This window comes from Ursus americanus, chromosome 25, assembly GCF_024610735.1.
Source record: "Ursus americanus isolate L20-20 chromosome 25, mUrsAme1.1.p, whole genome shotgun sequence".
In the NCBI taxonomy this organism is placed as follows: domain Eukaryota; kingdom Metazoa; phylum Chordata; class Mammalia; order Carnivora; family Ursidae; genus Ursus; species Ursus americanus.
In genome coordinates, this window is record NC_142151.1 from 12,856,595 (window position 1) to 12,876,780 (window position 20,186).

General features: G+C 45.8%; 1 protein-coding gene across 4 annotated transcripts in view; it reads left to right on the forward strand.

The window, feature by feature from the left end:
- ETV6 (ETS variant transcription factor 6) overlaps nt 1-20,186 on the forward strand; it is a 235,683-nt gene that overhangs the window by 202,850 nt on the left and 12,647 nt on the right. For all 4 annotated transcript variants that reach the window (XM_087855641.1, XM_045781500.2, XM_045781501.2 and 1 more), the window contains one exon: nt 9,614-10,159. In XM_087855641.1, the coding sequence (XP_087711767.1) occupies nt 9,614-10,159 (546 nt within the window). The remainder of the gene's footprint in view (nt 1-9,613; nt 10,160-20,186) is intronic.

The window sequence follows — 20,186 nt, forward strand, 5'->3', positions numbered from 1 at the left end:
ATCATTTCATCTTCACAACCACCCTGTAAAGAAGGTAATGTTCTCTCCACTTTACAGATGAGGAGACAGAGGCTGAGACCCTCAGATCACACAGCTACCAAGTAGCAAAACGGAGACTTAGCTCTGGGTCCACTTAGCTCTCGAGCCTGTGTTCATTCCATTTCAGCACGGGTGAGCCAACCAAAATAACTTTTTTGTTCATGTGTTGTGTGCAAACACACTGAAAATGGGAGAGAAGATAGAGCAGTGAGTAGACTTGGGGAGATTAGAAGGCCAAGCCAGGTCCCCTGACCATGGTACGGGGTGGCAGATGCCAGCAAACCTGTTTATAATTTTTCTGCCTCATGGTACTTGAAACTGCCAAATCTAAACCAACACACAAGTCAAAGATAGCTTTTTTTTTAAAGATTTTATTTATGTATTTGAGAGAGAGAGAGTGCTCGCACAGGGGAGGAGCAGAGGGAGAGAGAGAATCTCAAGCAGACTCTGCACTGAGCGTGAAGCCCAACACAGGGCTTGATCTCCCAACCCCAGGATCATGACCTAAGGCGAAACAAGAGTCGGATGCGTGGGGTGCCTGGGTGGCACAGCGGTTAAGCGTCTGCCTTAGGCTTAGGGCGTGATCCTGGGGTTCTGGGATCGAGCCCCACATCAGGCTCCTCCGCTGGGAGCCTGCTTCTTCCTCTCCCACTCCCCCTGCTTGTGTTCCCTCTCTTGCTGGCTGTCTCTATCTCTGTCAAATAAATAAAATCTTTAAAAAAAAAAAAAGAGTTGGATGCGTAAGCAGCTGAGCCACCCAGGTGCCCCATCAGCAATAACTTTGGAGACACCGTGGTATGTCTGCAAGTCAGGGTGTCAAAAACTCGTGCTGATTTGGACTGAATTAACCCACTGTAGATCTTTACCCCAGAATGAATGGACTTACACGAAGAAAATCCCCCAGCCCATGAGAAATGTGAGTTCGGAGTCTGGCACTGGCCTCTGAGAGCAGAAGCCCTGGCTCTCATCCCCCTTGGGAGCCAGCCCCTGGGTGCTGGTCACTCCTCGGGGGCTGGTCCCTCAGTATAGCTGCTGAAGAGGCCCCAGAGTGGATGAAGTTTGCAGCTGATCCAGCCATCCTGTTACTGGTTGTCATAAAAACTTCCCTGATTCTCTAGTCTTGCTGGGATCATGTTGACAATTAAAGTGTCAAGGACGGGTGCCTCAGTCGTTAAGTGTCTGCCTTCAGCTCAGGTTATGATTCCAGGGTCCTAGGATCAAGCCCCATGTCGGGTTCTCTGCTCAGCGGGAGCCTGCTGCTCCCTTTCCCTCTGCCTGCCGCTCTGCCTGCTTGTGTGTGCTCTGTCTCTCTGTCTCTCTCTCTGTCAAATAAATAAATCTTTAAAAAAAAAAAAAGTGTCAGGGAGGCCATTGGCTGGGGCTTGACATCGATGTTAATCCTGTGATGCATGATGGAACCAGAGAGCGTAATGGTTTGTGTGTGTGTGTGCACGCACGTGCACGCTCTGGATCCCAGCCATCTGGGCTCTAACCCCAGCTCCCCCATTTACTGGCTCTGTGACTTTAGGCAAGTTACTTAACTTCCTTGTGTCTCCGTTTCCGCGCAGAAGACGATAATGTCAGTACCTATTGAATGTGATTGATATAAGAAAGAATCAGGTTAACACCTTAGAACAACAACTATCACGTAGCAAGCACTCAGTCAGTGTTACTCATTGTCATTATTTGATATCTCTTACCACCGGTTGGGGTTTTTTCCTTCTTCTTGAATTGTGATAAATACACATAACACGTACCATCTTTGCCATTTTTAAGCTTGCATATGGTTCAGTAGTGTGTGTTGTGCAGTGGTCGGTTTTCTTTCTTACCTCCAATCCCAGTGTTCCTAACTATTCCCGTTATTGTGACCACATGCACTTTGTGCAGACACCATGTTTGTGCATCCGGGACGTCGGAAGGGCCTGCTGCCTACCCACGCCGTGACACCCGACCTCCTTCATGGACGAACCAGGCCCCCTCTGTTACATTCGGTGGGAAAACACATTGAAAGTGCCAGCCTCAGTTGCTCTCAGGGCACAGCCCATTTTGAAAAGGAGCAGTGTTTGTGCTTCGTTACCTCGCAGTACCTGGCCCATGGTAGGCCCGCCATGACCCCTTTGGGACCTGTTAATCTTCCATCTGTCTCCTCTCACATGTAAGAACTAGAAGATTAACCTTTTGTGCCCCCTTTCAATTCTGGGATTCTTGGATCTGGCTGGAGATAACGAGGTTCCAGCAGAGGAAGACCAGGCCCCAATCTTGACTTCCCGTTGTCCGCAGGGCACCAGGGACCACCTCTTCCCCTTGCCCTCTCCTTCTACTCTCCTCTCACTCCTCCGTGCCTCCCTAGGGCCTCTTCTTCCTGCTTTGCTTCCTGTATTTCAGAGTCTGGTGCAGCATGACCTTTTACCCTCTGACCCTTGTCCCCGGATGCAGATGCGGCATTTGACTGTGATGGGAAAGTGTGGAGGCCCTGAGGTGGTGCCCAGAGCCTCTTTTCATCCGTAGGGGCCAGCAGTGTACTGCAGGGAGGACCCACTCACTTCCCCACCTCCTCTGGCTTCCTCCAGTCCTGTGGGGGCTGCCCTTAGCCCGGGTCTCGGGTCTCGCTGGCTCCTTTAAGCCAGAAGTTTTAGCTCCAGAGATCCCTAATATGCATGACTAACTCTCCCCAGGTAGCCAGGAAGTTTTCAAGAAACTTCCTGTTAGCCCTGGGGAAGTGCTATCTGAGCCCTTTGAGATAAGGGGCCTGGGGCAGTTTGGGTTCACCTCCAGAGCAGGAAACCCTCTGTTACCTTGCTCTTTCCCCTCTCCAGCTCTCTCTGCCAAGCTGATCCCCTCCCTATACATGATTCACAAGGTTTACCCCCACAGGTCTAATTGGCTCATTTGAAATCTGACCCCTTGATGTCTTCATTCACTTCTCTTGTGCGGCCTGGGTCTCAGGCCCCGTTGAGACCGAGGTGGGCAGACTTGCTTCTGTGCTCTCCGGACTGAGCCCCTGGCGGAGGCTAGCCAGTTGGGAGGCTGTCCCCCCACCCCAGGAATACAGATTAAGCCCCAGAGTCCTGCAAGTCACCCATTTTGTCTTTCAGCCCCTCTCAGCAGGCGCTTCTGAAACTGGGAGCTCACACCCCTGTGAAACAGACCCTGCAAACTCGGGCGGTTTTTCTCTCAGGCCCTACCAGGGCGTTCAGTGACAGTGGCAACTTGCTAAAGTGAATGGGCTGAATGGGCAGGCGGAGGGTCCGTGGAGAGTCTCAGTGGAACCTCCTGGAAACGGGGTGGGGAGTGTATTAGGTGCTAGGGCGGCCTAACAGAAGCGCCACAAACTGGGGGGCTTAAACCACAGAAATGTATTCTCTCACAGTTGCGGGGGTTGGAAGTCCAAGATCAAGGTAAGGGCGGGGTCGGTTCCTTCTGAGGGCTGGGAGGGAGAGTCTGTTCTGGGCCGCTCTCCTAGCTTCCGGTGGTTTGCTAGGCGTCTGGTGTTCCTCGACAGGTAGATGTCGCCTTCATCTTCACATGGCATGCTCCCTGTGACCGACTCTTACTTCAGCACCTTTAGCCTTTTCTTGTGTTTTTTATGTGTCTGCCTTCTCCGTTAGACTACGCTATCCTTGAGAGCAAGGACCGCTTCTTCCTCTTTGCATATACTGCATCCAAGATACTACTTGAAATATGGTTGGCATCCCTGAAAGTTCTATGGTTCAACACATATTTTGTAATCACTGTGTGGCAAAGCACTGCCCTTCCAGTCATACAATCTATACCTGTCTATGTGTCCAAATTCTCCTTTAAGTAAGGACACCAGTCATATTGGATTAGGGGCCCACCCTATTCTAATATGACCTGGTCCTAAGTAATGACATTTGCAATGAGCCTATTTCTAAATAAGGTCACATTCTGAAGTACTAGGGGGTTGAGACTTGAGCATATGAATTGAGGGGTGTGGAGTGAAGCCAGTAGCACAATTCACCCCATAATAGGGGGTGACAGAACCTACCCGAGTGTAGGAAATCTGGTTTGAATTGCACCTGAAGGCCCAGAGTATTTAATCTCTACAGTTCTTTATATCGTTTGTGGTTCCCACTAATCTTCTACAAATTCATGCTGGGAGGTGGTTCCTTCTAGAAGAATGTGGAACACCGTGGACTGAGGCTGATGAGTAAGTTACCTGCTGGGCCTCTTGATTTGCATCTCCCTGACTAACTTCTCTTATCACCATCCATGGCCTTAGGGAAAGCGAGGTGGTGGAAATGTGATCCTCAGAAATGTGATCCTTCTCTGTGAGTTAGAAGCTTGAGCCTTTGCCCTACTCTGGAAATTTCCTACTTAAAACCCACAACTTCAACCAGAGGCAGTTTTTGTTGGTTTGCTCTAAGTTTACTAGTTATTCATTATTTGTGACCTGATTAAATTGGGTCAAATTTGGATGACTTTTAAATAGACCCTTTTCTACTAAGTAAAAGGAAGGTAAGAAAAGAAATCAGACCTTTTTTTGTAATCCTCACACTTAAAGCCCTAATTTATTTGGGGCTGTTTGGTGGCATGAAGGGATTATTTGTATCTGAAAGAGGTCCACAAAGAGAAAGGTTTGGGATTAGAAAACACTTTCAACCAGAATGGGTTCCCTACCAGTCCTTGGCCCTAGCCCCCCCTTCCCTCCATGCCCACACTGACTAATTAACGTGTGGCTTTCCCTCCCTCTTTCTTGCGCATTTCCCTCCCATATCAAGACCTTCAGACCGAGGGCAATGTGGATAATTTCCCAGCTCTCCGGCTGGGCAATTCACCAAGAACAAACGCAGACATCAAGGCCAGACCAAAAAAATCTTCTTGTTTTAGACAGAAGACTCCTACATCTGGGGGATTTAATGCACCCACTGTCCGCTCAGTGCATTTCCTGTGTCCGGAGCTTCTCTGCCTGCCGGCTCTGGTCTCATAAGTTTCCACACCCTGCTGCCAACTTATAATAACAGGGGCAGCAGGCAGCAGGGTGGGAACGTCAGAGCCTACTCCGTACGTGGGCGCATGCTTTGCAAACTGAAACAAAGCTTGGAAGGTCTCATTGCAGCCCTTTCAGCCTTGACAGTGGTTGTGCCCAGACCACCAGGAGCCTGGAATTAAATACCCTTGGATGCAGTTCTCTACCATTAATGTTATCAACTTCATCAAGTACTTCCTCTTTGAGTGGTGTCTGCAGAGAAATAAATAAATCAAGCTCCTCCAAGTGCTGTTCCTGCCTGGACCCTGAGTCAAAAGTAAGATCTGAGTTGGATTATCCAGAGCACTGTCTCCCTCCTCCATTGTTCCCAAAGATCTGGGCAGGAACAGAGAGTGAAATCTCTCCAGGACATTACATCAGTTCCTCTTTTACCCTTGGCATGAAAATTCTTCCTCTCAGAGGCTACCCAGACTTCCTAAGGCTTGCCCCGAGTGCACACCCATCCACTGAGACTTGAAGCCCAAGACATCAAAGAGAGCCTGCAGGTGACCAGACTCCTGGCCAACGCCTATGTCTGTTTTGAAATTTGTAAGACAGGAAATGGATTCAGGAAATAGGAGTTTTCAGTACATGGTCTTCATCAGCCTTAAGTATTTTTAAACCTTAATAAGCTTTTAAGTTAAGGGAGCTACTCTGTAAGTGGCATTTAGAAGAAAATGCACAAAACTTCAGAACGCAACTGTCTTAAGTAGTTGCTTATCATGATCATGTTCTGTGACAGAGAAGAGAGAAATTCATTTCGGGGGACAGCCGAATCGAGGTCCGTATTAGCTATGAAAAGAAAACTTGCCTCATCCCCAAAAGATAGCAGGTCATTTCTATTATGCTAATCATCTCAGCCGTTAAAACAAACTAGGTGGGCCTAATCAGTTAAGTACCCTGTAAGCATTTATTTGCATTTGGGTTAAAGTGAAGAATTTAGTACTTGTTATCCCAACCTGTATCCTTGCAAGGTTGACTAAGTGCTTAAAAAAAGAAAAAGAAACACTTTTTATAGTGGAAAAGATCAAACTTATGCAAAACTAGAGAGAATTATTCAATGAGCCACCATGTACCCATGACCAGCTTCAATGATCAACTCATGACCAATCTCGTTTCCTCTATGCCCCACCTACTCTCTGCTTCACCATCCCGAATTAATTTAAAGAAAATTCCAGATATACAATTTCATCTATAAATGTATCAGTACAGGTCTGAAAAGAGAAGGACCCTTTATAAAATTGTAATCACAAAGCCATTGTATCACCTGAAAACTAACAGTTCTTCAGTATCCAACTATCTCATATGTGTTTTTAGTTTCCTTGAATCAGAATCCAAACAAGGGTCTATACATTGCTGATGATTGATGTGTCTCTTAAGTCTCTTTCAGTCTATGGGTCTCCATCCATATTTTTCTTGTGTACATTCTTGCACACACACACTCTCTCTCTCTCTGGGTGTTTAAAAAAGAAGTTAGCCATAATTAGTATAACTTTCCTGTGTACATGGTGTATCCTTTATCCCCCACTGGTTGTGGGATTTTCTCTTTATCTTTGCTTTTCAGCAGTTTAACTATGATGAATGCCTAGATGTAGCTTTTGTATTTATCCTGCTTGGTATTTGCTGAGCACCTTGGATCTTTAAGTTTCCTGTTGTTGTTGTTGTTACCAAATTTGGGGACCATTTGGTCATTATTCAGGTTTGGAGTTTGGGGGAGGGTTTGGGGGGTGGTCCCATTCTTTCTGTTCTCTACTAGGATTCCAATTACATGTCCATTAGACCATTTAATATTGTCCCACGGGTCACTGAGGATCTGTTTGTTTATTTGTTTCTAATTTTTGTTGATGTGTCTTCAAATTTACTAACCCTTCCTTCTGTCATCTCCAATCTGCTAAGTACGTCCAGTCCAATCTTTCAGATATTGTGTTTTTCAGTACTAGAATCTTCTTCTTAAGTTTCCATTTCTCTTCTGACAGTCTCCATCTGTTATATATCATCATGACCATCATTTCCTTCGAGTGCTTACACTTGCTTCTCATAGCTACTTTAAGGTTCTTTTTTCCTAATACCAACATCTAGGTGCTCTCAGAGTCTGTTTCTGTTGACTGCCTTTCTTCTTGACTATGGGTCACATTTTTCTGTTTTTTTCCCGTGTCCCAAAAATCCTTATTGAATACTGGATATTATAGATGATACATTGTAAAGACTCTAGATTATGTTATATTCCTCTGAAGAATATTGATTTTTGCTCTAGCAGGTAAACGACTAGCCAGTCACTTTGAGTTTGTAGAGACTTGGTCAGATATTTGGTTAGGGCAGATCTATTTCAGTTTTGCCTGGAGCCCTCAGGCAAATCCCTTTGTCCTGGCCCTAGTCTTTACTCCTGAGGTGTGGCTGTTCTGGGGTAATAAACAGCCTGAGATGTTACAGAGCCTTTGGTGCTGGGGCTCAAATTCTGAATTCTGTCTCCAGTACAGACAGCGGCCAGTAGCTGACATCCCTGCTCTTACCTTGCAGCCATACAGCTGTTGCTTTTCACTGAGCTCCTTAGAGGTCCCCCTGCACACGCAGGAGCACAGGTTAGGGGTTTGAGGGAACTTTATCTGCCAGTTGAGTGGCTAATCCCCCTGAGGCCCTCCCCTTTGTAGGATTTGCTTTCTCAATTTTTTGCCATCCTAGTAGCCCCATCCTCTATTCCCGGGCAGATTATACAACTTCCAGTTCATTTTCCAGCTGCCCCTTGCCACAGGGACCGGGGAGGACCCTCAGGGCTATATAAATTTGGATCTCACTTGTGCACTTGTCTTCTTTCAAGAGTAAAATGCCCTTCAGTTTTCTCCGGTACCTTCAAATAACTTTTGTAAACGTGTTGTATCCAGATTCCATCATGTCCGTACATAGGAAGGTTGATTTCATACAAGCCACTCTGTCATTTGGGAACCTGGAATTCTCTTCTCCTTTATCATAAAAAGGTGGTAGCATACGAAAATACTTCACATGGCTTTGCATAACTAATCATAGAACCTGGAGACCAGTCCTTAGCAGAATAGTAAGACACTCCTCATTCCATTTTATACCTGCCTGAGCCTCCGTTGTTTAGATTATAGTATCATTTATTAAGCCCGTCTCCCATTGATAGCTATTCTAACAAGTAAGCACTTTTAAATTCACAGCAGCAGGTTACACAGTAGTTACAAAATAAACCCTTTGCCTTCAAGCTGATACTATTTAGTGATCGTGAACAACATTCCTTTTGTTCACTGTCTCATGTAACCGAGGTCTAGAGGAGTCCTTATTTTTCTGTTAATCCTGTGTAAAGCTCTGAGACACTAGCAGCTCAGGCTCTGTTTACTAACCCTGTCGGATTCCTAGATCCCCTTTATGTGGTCTTCATATAGATATTGTCATAAGGGACAGAGGGAGGGATCTTTGACTTGCTTTACTTAGACTCATGGACAAATCTTTGACCAGAACAAGGACCTGAAAGCATGTGCATCCTTTTGGTGAGACAGCTCTGCAAACAGCCGGAGAAACCTCGTGAACATGAGTGGGAGGCACCGTAGAAAGCTCCATTTTTGTAGGCAGGCTTTCGTCCTCCCTCCCTGTAAGCAGGGACTCCTAAAGCCACATGTATACCGGTCCCCCTCAACCCAGCCCACAGAACTGCTTCCGTTGCTGGGCTGTGTACATTTCCGACGTTGTGCCTGCTCAGATATTACCAGCTTGCAAGTTCAGGTGGGATGGGCCGGAGGCATTGTTGGAGGGGTCCTTCCCTCCTTTACCTTACTTAACTCTGCCTGTCTCTGAGCCTTTGTAGGGTCTCTGCACTCAGAAACAAAGTGATCCTAAGTCTTCTTTCAAGTACAAGGTTGCCAGTCTGTAAATTAGGCCCACTGTCCATGCTTAAAGCAGGTTTTGCTATACCTTTCCCCCTTGGTTTCTATATATAGCAAAGTGGCAGGTATTGTAATGGACATCTAGGTTCTAGAATCTTACTGGAGTCTGGGTCTCACTCCCTCACTGGCTGTGTGTCTTTGAGTGAGTTGCTTAATTTCTTTATGCCTCCGTTTTGTCACCTGTAAAATAGGAGTACTGGTATTAGCATCTCCTACTTAGGAATGTTATACATTTAAACAATATAATCCAGTACCAAGGATAAAATAACTACTTTAGGAGTAATAATAATAGTATCATTAACACCAATAACAATGTCCCAGAGGTAGGGAACATATAAATTTAGTTATGAAAATATAAGTCAGTGAAAACATCTAGAAAGAAACCCTTAAGGACCCCAAAAGCCACATCGAAGAGTCAAGTAACAAAAAGCTAAAGAACACGAGTTTGGCTTCCTTGTGTTTATAAGCCACTAGTAAGTGATTAATGGAATGCTTGTAGACATTCTTAGCCTGTCTAGTGTAGGAAAAGAATTTCAAGTATGTGCACTTCAATTGTTTTTTTAAGCAGTGGAAAAGACACTCCATCTCGAGGGACGAAAGGTCTGCCCGGCACACGCCCGGGCTCCACTCACTGTTCCCTACGATTAGAACTGCAGCAAGGTCAGTGATTGTCTCTTCCTCTGCTCCACAGATAATTGTGTCCAGAGGACCCCACGGCCACCAGTGGAGAACGTGCACCACAACCCCCCCACCATTGAACTGTTGCACCGTTCTAGATCACCTGTCACAGCCAATCACCGGCCTTCTCCCGACCCCGAGCAGCGGCCCCTCCGGTCCCCCCTGGACAACATGATCCGCCGCCTCTCCCCGGCCGAGAGGGCCCAGGGGCCGAGGCTCCACCAGGAAAACAACCACCAGGAGTCCTACCCCCTGTCAGTGTCTCCCATGGAGAATAACCACTGCCCGCCGTCCTCCGAGCCCCACCAGAAGCCATCGAGCCCCCGGCAGGAGAGCACCCGCGTCATCCAGCTGATGCCCAGCCCCATCATGCACCCTTTGATCCTGAACCCCCGGCACTCCGTGGATTTCAAACAGTCCAGGCTCTCCGAGGACGGGCTGCATAGGGAAGGGAAGCCCATCAACCTCTCGCATCGGGAAGACCTGGCGTACATGAACCACATCATGGTGTCTGTCTCCCCGCCCGAGGAGCACGCCATGCCCATTGGGAGAATAGCAGGTAGGTGAGCGCACCCCTCCGCCGCCGCTCCGGCCTCCGGGGAGACCTGACAAAGCCCCGCTCTCTCCCCAGCCTTGCAGCGAGCCTCACACCGTTCCCAATTAGGCGCCCTCAAAGGCTCTGTGAGGGCAAGTGGAGGCTTCTGCCTGAATGAAGTGAAATCCCTAATGGGCTAGTTAATGAGCCGCTGGGATGGAGTAGTTAATGAGCCTCAGAAATGTTAAGAAACAAATGTCCTACGTCCAGCTTACAAGGAGAGTCACATCAGCATCGTGGCTAAGCGAAAACATTTAAAATAAAAGGTTTATGAGCATGCTAATGGCCCTGTCTTGAAGTTTCCAGCAGCTAATTAATGACCAGACACAGCATAAAGAACCTTTGTCTCCGATTCAGACCTGTAATTCTATTCTATGGGCAGTAACTCAATGTAGCCTTCACCTTGGGAGAAGGTAGGAGAGAAAAACACGATTATGGTGCTGGAGGCAGGTGTTGCTGGGTCATTGGGACGAAGGAAACCACTCCCAAATTCTTTTACTTTTATGATGACAAGCCCAAATGTGCTTCCCTAGGACAAGAAACCAGTGGAAACCAGGGAAAAAATCTACACATTGTATTTGTGCTAGTCTGCCCATAATTTACATGAAGTCATTCTCCAGACACTTAACCCTCCAGCCACATGGCGAGAGTAGCTCTTTTCCTAGAGCACATCTCCATTCGTGAGACATTTATTGAGCACCCACTATGCACAGATAAATGCATTAAGAAGCAGGGGGACACAGAGCTGGTTTAACATAGTTATTTCCTCAAGGAATTTAAAATTTCCTGGGAGAGACAGATGTGAAAACCACCCATTAAGACATAAGGCAGAATGAAGTCAGTCCTACGTCCCATTCATCCAGTGCACGTGCACTTATTGAGTACTGACTGTGTACTAGGATAATTCAGTGCTGTGGGAGCAAAGCAGAGAGGAGGTGCATTTTGACAGGAGGAATGAAGTAAGGCTTTGCAGGGAGGTGGCGTGGTGCTGAAGGTGATTATGTGTTCAGTAGTGGGAGGGAGGCATGGAGGCGGAAGTCAGACCCGGTCAGGGAAAGGCGAGAAATGCCCCCTTCCTCCATGAACAGGTATCCCAGGGCAGAGCTCCGCTGAGCCCCAGGATGGCACAGTGCTCCTAAGGGCGTGACAGCACCAAGTCCTACAGCCTACATTAACTGCCTCTGCCTTGACTCATTGTCCCTTTTTGTTTAAATTCTGTGTTCCTAAATTTTTCTCTGGTTCCAAGTGTACCTCCAGTGTTGCCTTAGTCTTAGTGTTACAAATCATTTACATCGGGGATGTTGAATCAAGAAAATGAAATGCCAAAGAAAGATGACTTATATGTTTGAAAAACTATGAAACATGAAATGATCTGTGTCCAGGATTTGATTCAAAATGATTCCATGGCGCTGGGGGTGGGGCATGGGTGGGGTGTACATAAAATAAGACTAGCTGTGAGCTAATGGCTGTATGCTGGGTGATGGATACACAGGGATTCACGTTCTTGTGTTCTCTACCTTTACATATATGTATATGTATGTATGTATGGGGTTTTTTTTAATCTAAAAAAAAGAAACTGTGAAAAGAAAAAAAACAAAACGGGATTTATAAAGAGACAGAGACCTTCGGCAAAACATGTGAATTTCCCCAGATGATTAGAGGAAGAGGATGGGGTCAGGATATTACTGTGAAGAATATAAATGACCTGTCTTGTGCCTCCCAGGCCAGACCTTTCCTGTCTATACATACCCTTCTTGTCTTGTGTCTTGCATGGTCTACACAGCAGTACCGGACATTTTGCAGATACTGTCTACTTGTTTATAATTCTCAGGACAGCTCTTAGAGGCAGCTGATTAGTGCTATATGCATTTTATATGGAAGGTCGTTTGAACCGGGGAAGCTACAGAGGAAACAGAGCCCCAGAAAAGCAAAGGTCAAAGAGGGGTTGGGTGACGGGGTCAACAGGACAGTCACTGCTGCCATTGGCTGCTGCTGGTAGAGCCGCCCTCACGGGATCTGGCTTCCCCAGCACATCTGCCCTGTCCTCCTCCTCTGTCAGGCTGTCTTATCACAGACTTCCTAGGAATCTAAGATAAGCCCCTACATCAAGAAAGTTCCATTACTTAGAGGTACGGAGTTATTTCTCCCTTGTTTAGTAGGTTTATAATATAATGTTAAAATATTAGTCTCTTAAAAATTGTGCTATTTTTCTTTAAATCTTATTCTGAACATCGGAACTGTTCAGTGATGGATGTAGCCTCGTCAATGAGACGCTCCAGGGGCTGTCATACCAACCCAGCAATGAACCTTGGTACCCACGGACGCCGTGTCTCTCTCAAGAACACACGGAAGAGGGGAATCAAGGCTTTTCTTTAGGACCCTAGGAAGTCAGAACATTCGTCTAGAATAACCCTAGGGCCCAGATCCTTTGGGGGTGCATTAACTCTTCCAGGATGAGAGAATCCCCTCAAATTATTTATCCTTAGTGCTCTAATGATATACTCGAAAGTTGAAAAATCTCCAGATGTAAGTATTAACTAATTTAACCAAATCCAGCATTGGTGAATTTAACTGAAAGTCGCTGTTTTCCTCAAGGGTGAAATGAGAGGGGTAGAAAGTCTACAGTCTAATACTTAGTCTTGATTCAGACCCTCCAAAGAGAGCTTACCACAACTCCAGACTCCTTTGTATCCCTTGGGATATCCCTGTCCCCGCATTCCTACCCTTGTAATAAGTGTCTTTTTGGACTCCTCAAATCCTTGTGAAATTCTGTTTAGGAGGGGTCGAGCTCATTGGGTAATTCCTATGTACAGGGTAAAGTTCTGGCATTACTAACAGCCGTAAAAAGGCCTCATATCTGTAAAGCAGATGTGAGATGAGCAAACTTAGTTCCTTCAGCGTGGTCAGTGAGCATAGCCCAGAAAGAGGTGAAGGTGCTGCTGAATGTCACACCACTGACACACGGAACCAGAGGGTACGGATAGGCACGTGGCTTATGAATGCGGACCAAAAACTAAAGCCACATTCTTGTCCACTGAGATGTCATTTGCTCTACTACTTTAGGATTTATATATTTGGGCATCTTCTGTGTTGGAGACCCTGGACTGCATTCATGGGAGTGGGGGGTTCCAGAAGGTCTAAGATACAATCTTTATCTTGAAAAAGCTGAGTGCAACGTATGGTGTCTTTGAAGGACTCCTATTAAGTGCTGTAGGGGTGTTAGGGAAGGCTCCGTGGAGGGGCTGGCTTTTAGCTGGGCTTACCAGTGCTTAGAATATGAACAATGAAGATTAGAGGAAAAGAGGTCATTCCAGATGGAGAAAACTCCAAAGCAAGATAAGGCCCAGTATATTTTTTCTTTTCAGGTAGAAATGTAAATCTTGGGAATCCAAGCCCATTAAAAATCTCACATATTTCTTCCATTCTTTTTTTTCTCACTTTTTAATATCTCAGAATTGGGATGTAGCATACAGTTTAGAGGTGACATGCAAAGTTATGATCATTTATTTAGGTATTGGCCTTGTAGAAAAATTAAAATAATCAATAAAAGAAGTTTAGGAGGTAATAGCTTAAATACAAACCACAGATTAGATCTATTTAAATATAACGTAGCGTATTTATAAAGGTATCTCTTATTTTTCAAAGGATAAGAAGGACTGTTGTTGAGGTTAATAAGTTAGAATAGACAGAATTTATGGGAGAAATCAGCAATGGAGGAGATAATGCTAAATGAAATAAGTCAAGCAGAGAAAGACAATTGTCATATGGTTTCTCTCATCTATGGAACATAAGACCTAGGAAGTTCGGTAGGGGAAGAGAGGGATAAAGAAAGGGGGGTGATCAGAAGGGGGAATGAAGCATGAGAGACTATGGACTCTGAGAAACAAACTGGGAGCCTCAGAGGCGAAGGGGGGTGGGGGAATGGGATAGACCGGTGATGGGTATTAAGGAGGGCACGTATTGCATGGTGCACTGGGTGTTATACGCAAGTAATGAATCATCGAGCCTTACATCAGAAACCAGGGATGTACTGTATGGTGACTAACATAATATAATAAAAAAATATTATTATAAAAAAAAGAATTTATGGGGGAGAGTTAGTGAGACAAGACCCCTGGGTTCAAACTTTTTATGGAATAGCCAATGGTGTATGGAACAGTGAACAAACTGCTTCTTTCTGGGCTTGTTTTCTGTTTGTTATGCTCATGAAGCGATTGCTTGGTGGGGGGTGGTAGGAGGCAGGGGTCCGGACAGTATCTGTGAACCTTCTAGCACTTTTCTCAGCCCACAAAAGTTTTACCGGCCTGTGCCTTGCCCATGTGTTTCATATCCAAAGAGTCTATTAGCAGCGCGCACCACAAGGTGACGAGGCTTAGCGCTGGTGATGCCGTGAGTCATGTTTTCAGTACATACTGACATTCATTCTTAGAAGTCGCTGATTCCAAAGCCGGAAGGGGCCTGTGCAGATGAAGAAACGGAGATTCGGGCACATCCAGAGTCTAGCCTTGAGCTTCGTCCAGTGTTCTTTCCAACACATGTTTCCTTCTGACCTGGACTTCAGAGCAGGGGCCTGGAAACTCTGGCCCGCAGGCCAAATCAGCCACCGTCTGTTTTTGTAAATCAAGTCTTATTGGCACACAGCCACACCCGATCACTTAGTGTCTGTGGCTGCTCTTGTGCCGTGACAGCAGAGTTGAGCAGTTGCAGGAGAGATGGTATGGCCAGCAGAGCCTAAAATATTTGCAGACAACATGACAGGAAGCATTTGCTGCCCCCTGTTCGACGGCATTGTTGACGCGTATGTACCGTATGCTCGAAGTCGTAGGCATGATGGAGGCTACGGAGGGAGAGAACGCTGTCCCTGCTCTCAAGGAATTACGTGCACTTTAGAGGATGAGGCATGCCTAAAACATGTAGAAGGAACAATAACAAGTGATGTAAGAAAGGAGACAAGTTCGAGACTGTAGGCTATTTGCAGACCAGTCCTGAATAGTTACAATAACATCGTGAGCAGAAGTAAAATACAGCCGAGTGAAAGAAACTCTTTCTTTGCATACTCGGATGGTGTCGTTAAGTCGTTCATTCATTTGTTCAAAAATGATCATGTATCTCTCTATGTGCTGGGCTTTTCTCTAGGTGATAGGGTATAGCGTCTCTAAATGCCGAATTGTATGTCTTTGCCGACATAAGGCCACATCCCTCTGACTTCACGCCATCAAACAAACTAGCTCCTGCTTTGGTTTTCACTATAGACAGCTAAGTCTTAAAAGAAAAATTTTAAGTCGTTTTGGCTTTCTCTTAAAGTTCTTCAGTTCCATTAAAATCTTCCTGTCTGCTTGTCCCTTCCTTGGCCTTAATCCAAAAATCTGCCAAGGAAGCAAGATGCATTGGCGAACTGGTTTATAATCCATTCATACTCCTCCATTTGCTGCACAAACGTGGGGATTTTGGAGGTCTGTACGGATTTGCTTGTTCGGGTCTGTGACCCGTCCAGTGGAGACGAATTCTTTTCTGGTGCTTATCTCACAACTTTTGCTAGTCCCCTGATTTTCTTTGCAAACATGCCTCTTCATGGTTGGTGAGGACATTATTGTTTGGTTGATCCTGGAGCAGATGAGACATAAAATTCCCCCCAGCACGTGCTCCCTCCCCTCCCAACCCTCTTACAACACATGTCATGGCAATCTCTCAGATCTTTAAAGGGACTTTCAAAAATATGTTTATTATCTCTCAAGGTTGCATTTTCAACAGAAACAAAAAGATTTTAATCAAGGAAAACATGGAGTCTCCCGTACTGCTTTTTTGTCACCTGACTAGAACAATGTGCTTTCCTGATTTGGTTTCATTGACTGGATGAGTTCTATAGGCACAGAAATTCAGTCCTGGAAGCCTCTAATCTTAAATCAGATGAAGAAAAATAAGCCTGAGACACCCGAGTAAGCAGTTGGAGGTGTGTCCGCAGGGGGTCAAGGACTAGAGGAAGTCAGTCTGTCCTCTTCCTCTTGTTTCCATCGACTTCCTCCCCAGCAGTATTTAGTGCTGGTGACGTGGTTTCAAATGAAGCTCATTTGAGCCTTAAGCGCAGCCTTGAGGGGGAAAAGATGTTATAAAAGAGAAGCCTAAAGGGTTTAGTATGACAGTGGTGAGGGACAGCCTCATCCCCGGGCTTGGTGGTAAGGTGGACATCCATATGTGCGCCTTTGCACGCAGGTGTGTCAACGTATGTTTTAGGGAAGGAAAGGACAGCGTTATGGGATGTCTCCACAAAACAGAGGGGCCCAGGGTTTCAGTACTAGCTAGAAGAGCCACATCATCCCACACTGTCTCAGGCAGAGAACCCTCTGCAGGATCCCCGAGGGCTCCCGACCCAGGGTCCCAATCAACAGCTGGCCCGCAGTATTCCCCAGGAGGCGGCGTGGGCCTGTGGGAAAGTGTGGACTCTGAAATACACAGGATTGGAATCCAGTCCTTGTCTCCCAGCAGAGGCGCTGACTGTCCCTGAGGCCTGCTTTCCTTCTCCATCATAATGAGAATACTAATACCTATTTCCGGGCACTTTGGAGTACTAATGAGACAATATGTAAATACGCAGCACCAGTCGGCAAATTACCAAGCACTAGGGTCCCTTCTCTGCCTGTTTCTCTTTGCTCTACTGCAGGGCTACAGGGAGTGAGGGGAGAGCAGCGGGTACAGCCAGCCCCACTGCCCACCTGGAGCTGGCCCGGGCATTGACCCGGCAGGCCTGTGACCTGCAAAGGGCACCCCTTTGAGGCGCCCCAATTTCCTTATCTCCTTGGAGATTCACTTCTGCGCCCCCTCTCACCTCGGAGCCTTTGCTCAGGAATGTCCCTCGGGGCTCCGACTTCTCACACTGGCTGAGTCACTGCCGTGTATTTGCACTGTGAACTACGGAGAAATCAAAGAGCCCTAAAAGAGAAGGAAGTTTCAGGACAGCGTTTTTAAAAGATAAAACAGGAACAGCCACAGTGGCTGGGCGGAAAATAATAGAAGGAGCTTGAGGAGACTGGAAATTGCAGTGTGTGTGAAGGACACACATTTCTGTAATACAGCGTGACTGCCGGGAGGTTAGGGGTGCGACTTCCCAGGCTGCCCCCACCTGAGCAAAGCAGGGGCCGGGTGCTGCGAGGTTCCAGCTGAGGGGCTGAAGCTTGAAGTGTTCCCTTCCCTCCGGGGCAAGATTGTCCCTAGGTTAGAACCACTGCTGTCGTGCAGAGTGGCAACTTTTTATTTTGGTTGTTACTTACCTGTTACTCCACACCCCATGCAACCAGAGATGCAAAGGGCCAGCCTCGTTGGGAGCTGTAGTCCCTGTGCACCCGTGGGGCCAGGAAGCCAAGATCTGTATTCCTCATCTTAGCCTCTCCCCCACCCAGCTTGCTACCGCACACATACGGTTTCTGTTTTCCTAAGCCCTAAGCAGCAGAGCACAAGCAACTGCCCATTGCAAACACACCCCTGTGTATCAACACAGCCCTGGATTTATCAACTTTCTGCTTCCAGGTAATGGCTGATCTAGAGTTGAGGACAGAACACGGGGGAAAAAACAAAAAAAACGGAGCTGTGGATGTTGTAAAGCCCGTGTTTCTATAAGCAGAGTTTCTCAAGCTTAGCACTCTTGACGGTCGGGTCAGATGATTCTTTGTTAGGGTATGGGATGGGGGCGGACTTGTGGGTCATGCTATCTAGCAGCATGCCTGGACTCTACCCGCTAGAGGCCAGTAGCATCCTCCACCCCAGTTGAGACAACCCAAATTACCTCCAGACATTGCGAAATACCTTCCTTCCCTACTGGGCAACGCTGCCCCTCGTTTAGAACCACTGCTCTAAAGCAGAGTAGCAACTTTTTATTTTGTATTTTTACTTACCTGTTTTGTTCTTGAAGCTGAAACGAATTTATTAACTTTTGCAATAAATTTAAAGAAATGAAACAGGGACACTCGGCGTCTGATGAGTTGGTGATTATACCCATGGAACTGCCGTTTACAGACCTTCATTTAAAATTCCATTTGGGCAGTTAAAACAACATAAAATTACTTTCTCAGAAGCTTTCCCAAAATTTTAATTAACCACCATCATTAAACATTCCCTTTGTCAATAACTTGACTTGCCCACTCAGATTTTTAAACATCAGTTTTGTCTAGCATGGTTTTTTCATTAGAAACCATGTTGGTTATGTGTGAATTGCCCATCTTTTTACAATCTCTGCTCCGGGAGCATGTACAATGAGTCTCTGGTAGGAGACAGACGTGGGAGTGAAAATATTTCTCCTTAACCACAGGAAAGGATTTTTTACAATGCCTTTTAGCTGTGGGTACCCAGGGCACCTCACCCAGCAGGCAAGAGAGAGAATGTTCTCTCTGCAGCTGAAAAATGGCACTTCACTGGAGCTAAACCCTTTTATAAACTTCCTCTCGTGGAAGAGACGATCCAAATAATGGGCATTTGTTTAGAATACCCACACACCTCAATATAGAAGACCCTTTAGTTTAAGAGAAATGCACTTAAAATTAATGACTACCTTGTAATATAAATTTTTTCACATGCATGTTCAAGGGCTTTATAATAGGATAATCTTGTATTTATAGAGTTTGGTGAGTTTCACTATATAGTATTAAGCATTTTCGCTGATGATCAGATAACATTGTATCTGAGCAGATGTGGATTTCGACAGAGCTGACAAATTGCAGGTTAACAACCTCTAGAGGATCTAGGGAACTAAAAAGGATCTGCTTCTTATTTCATTGAAATCTTAAAAACAAAATAACTCCAGTGGCTTGAACTTCAGTTGTTAAAAAAAGGGGGGGGGGAGAGGGTGGGAGAGGAAGGAAGGAAGGAAGGAAGGAAGGAAGGAAGGAAGGAAGGAAGGAAGGAAGGAAGGAAGGAAGGAAGGGAGGGAGGGAGAAAGAAGAAAGAAAGAAGAGAAAGAAAGAAAGAGAAGAGGAAGGAAGGAAGGAAGAAGGAATCTTATGTGGTCAGGCATTTATATTTATCATCTGGAATAATTTTTAACTAAAGAAACAAAACAATCAATAGTGTTATAAAAACCACTTACACTCCGAGTTTGAAACAACTGCTTTCTGCCACAAAATTCCTGTTGCTACCTCCGTTAGTGACTGAGTAATTCAATATGTCTTGAATGTCAACATATTTTTATTACTCAGCTAAAGTTGGCTTTGCTGGTTTAAATGTCATTTAAAGTGATCAGTTGGCAGTTTGTTTGGGGTTATTTTCACATTTGTGAAAGGGAAAAGTTTGCAAGAATCAAGTGTTCTTGAAACATATAGGTAAAGTCTGTTCTCTGGTAAGCCCGGCGCCTCATTTACCCACCAAAGACCAGACAACTTTCTCGATCTTTTTTGGTAATGGTTTACATAAAGGTCCAAGTTCGATGCCTCTGAAAAACCAGCATGGTAGCCCAGTGCTGGTTAAGCCCTTACTTGGAAAAATGGCCTGGTGCACACTGCACTATTTTATGAGAAATAGAATGCATCACGACAGTAAAACAGAAGCCACAGAAACAAGGAAAGTAGAAGTCCACGTGAGGATGGGGATGGAAGGACCATCCACTTCATGCTTTAGCTCCAGTTGGCTGAGACGTGAGGGGAGTAGCAATATATTGTTCACCTTCCTATGGGCACAATTCCTTTACATCAAACTAGTAAAGACAGTTTTTTATTGTTAGTCAAATGAACACTCTGGAGACTCGCGTTCCCAATCCAGATGAATCCAAAGGTGCCATCAGGCCTCTTTGCAGCGGACACAATTTCTCCCCTGTAGAGAAGCAATAGAGGGGCTATACGCACCAACCCCCTTCGTTGTTCCTTCTAATTTACTGGCATTTTAGATGACGATATTTGGTTTTGTCAGATGTTTTCCAGTTGGAGGCGATTGTGGGGAAATTAAAATGTCTCTGCCATTTGATGGTAGGACGAACACCGAGTCCACCGCTCAGCCTGCTGATTTCCATTTG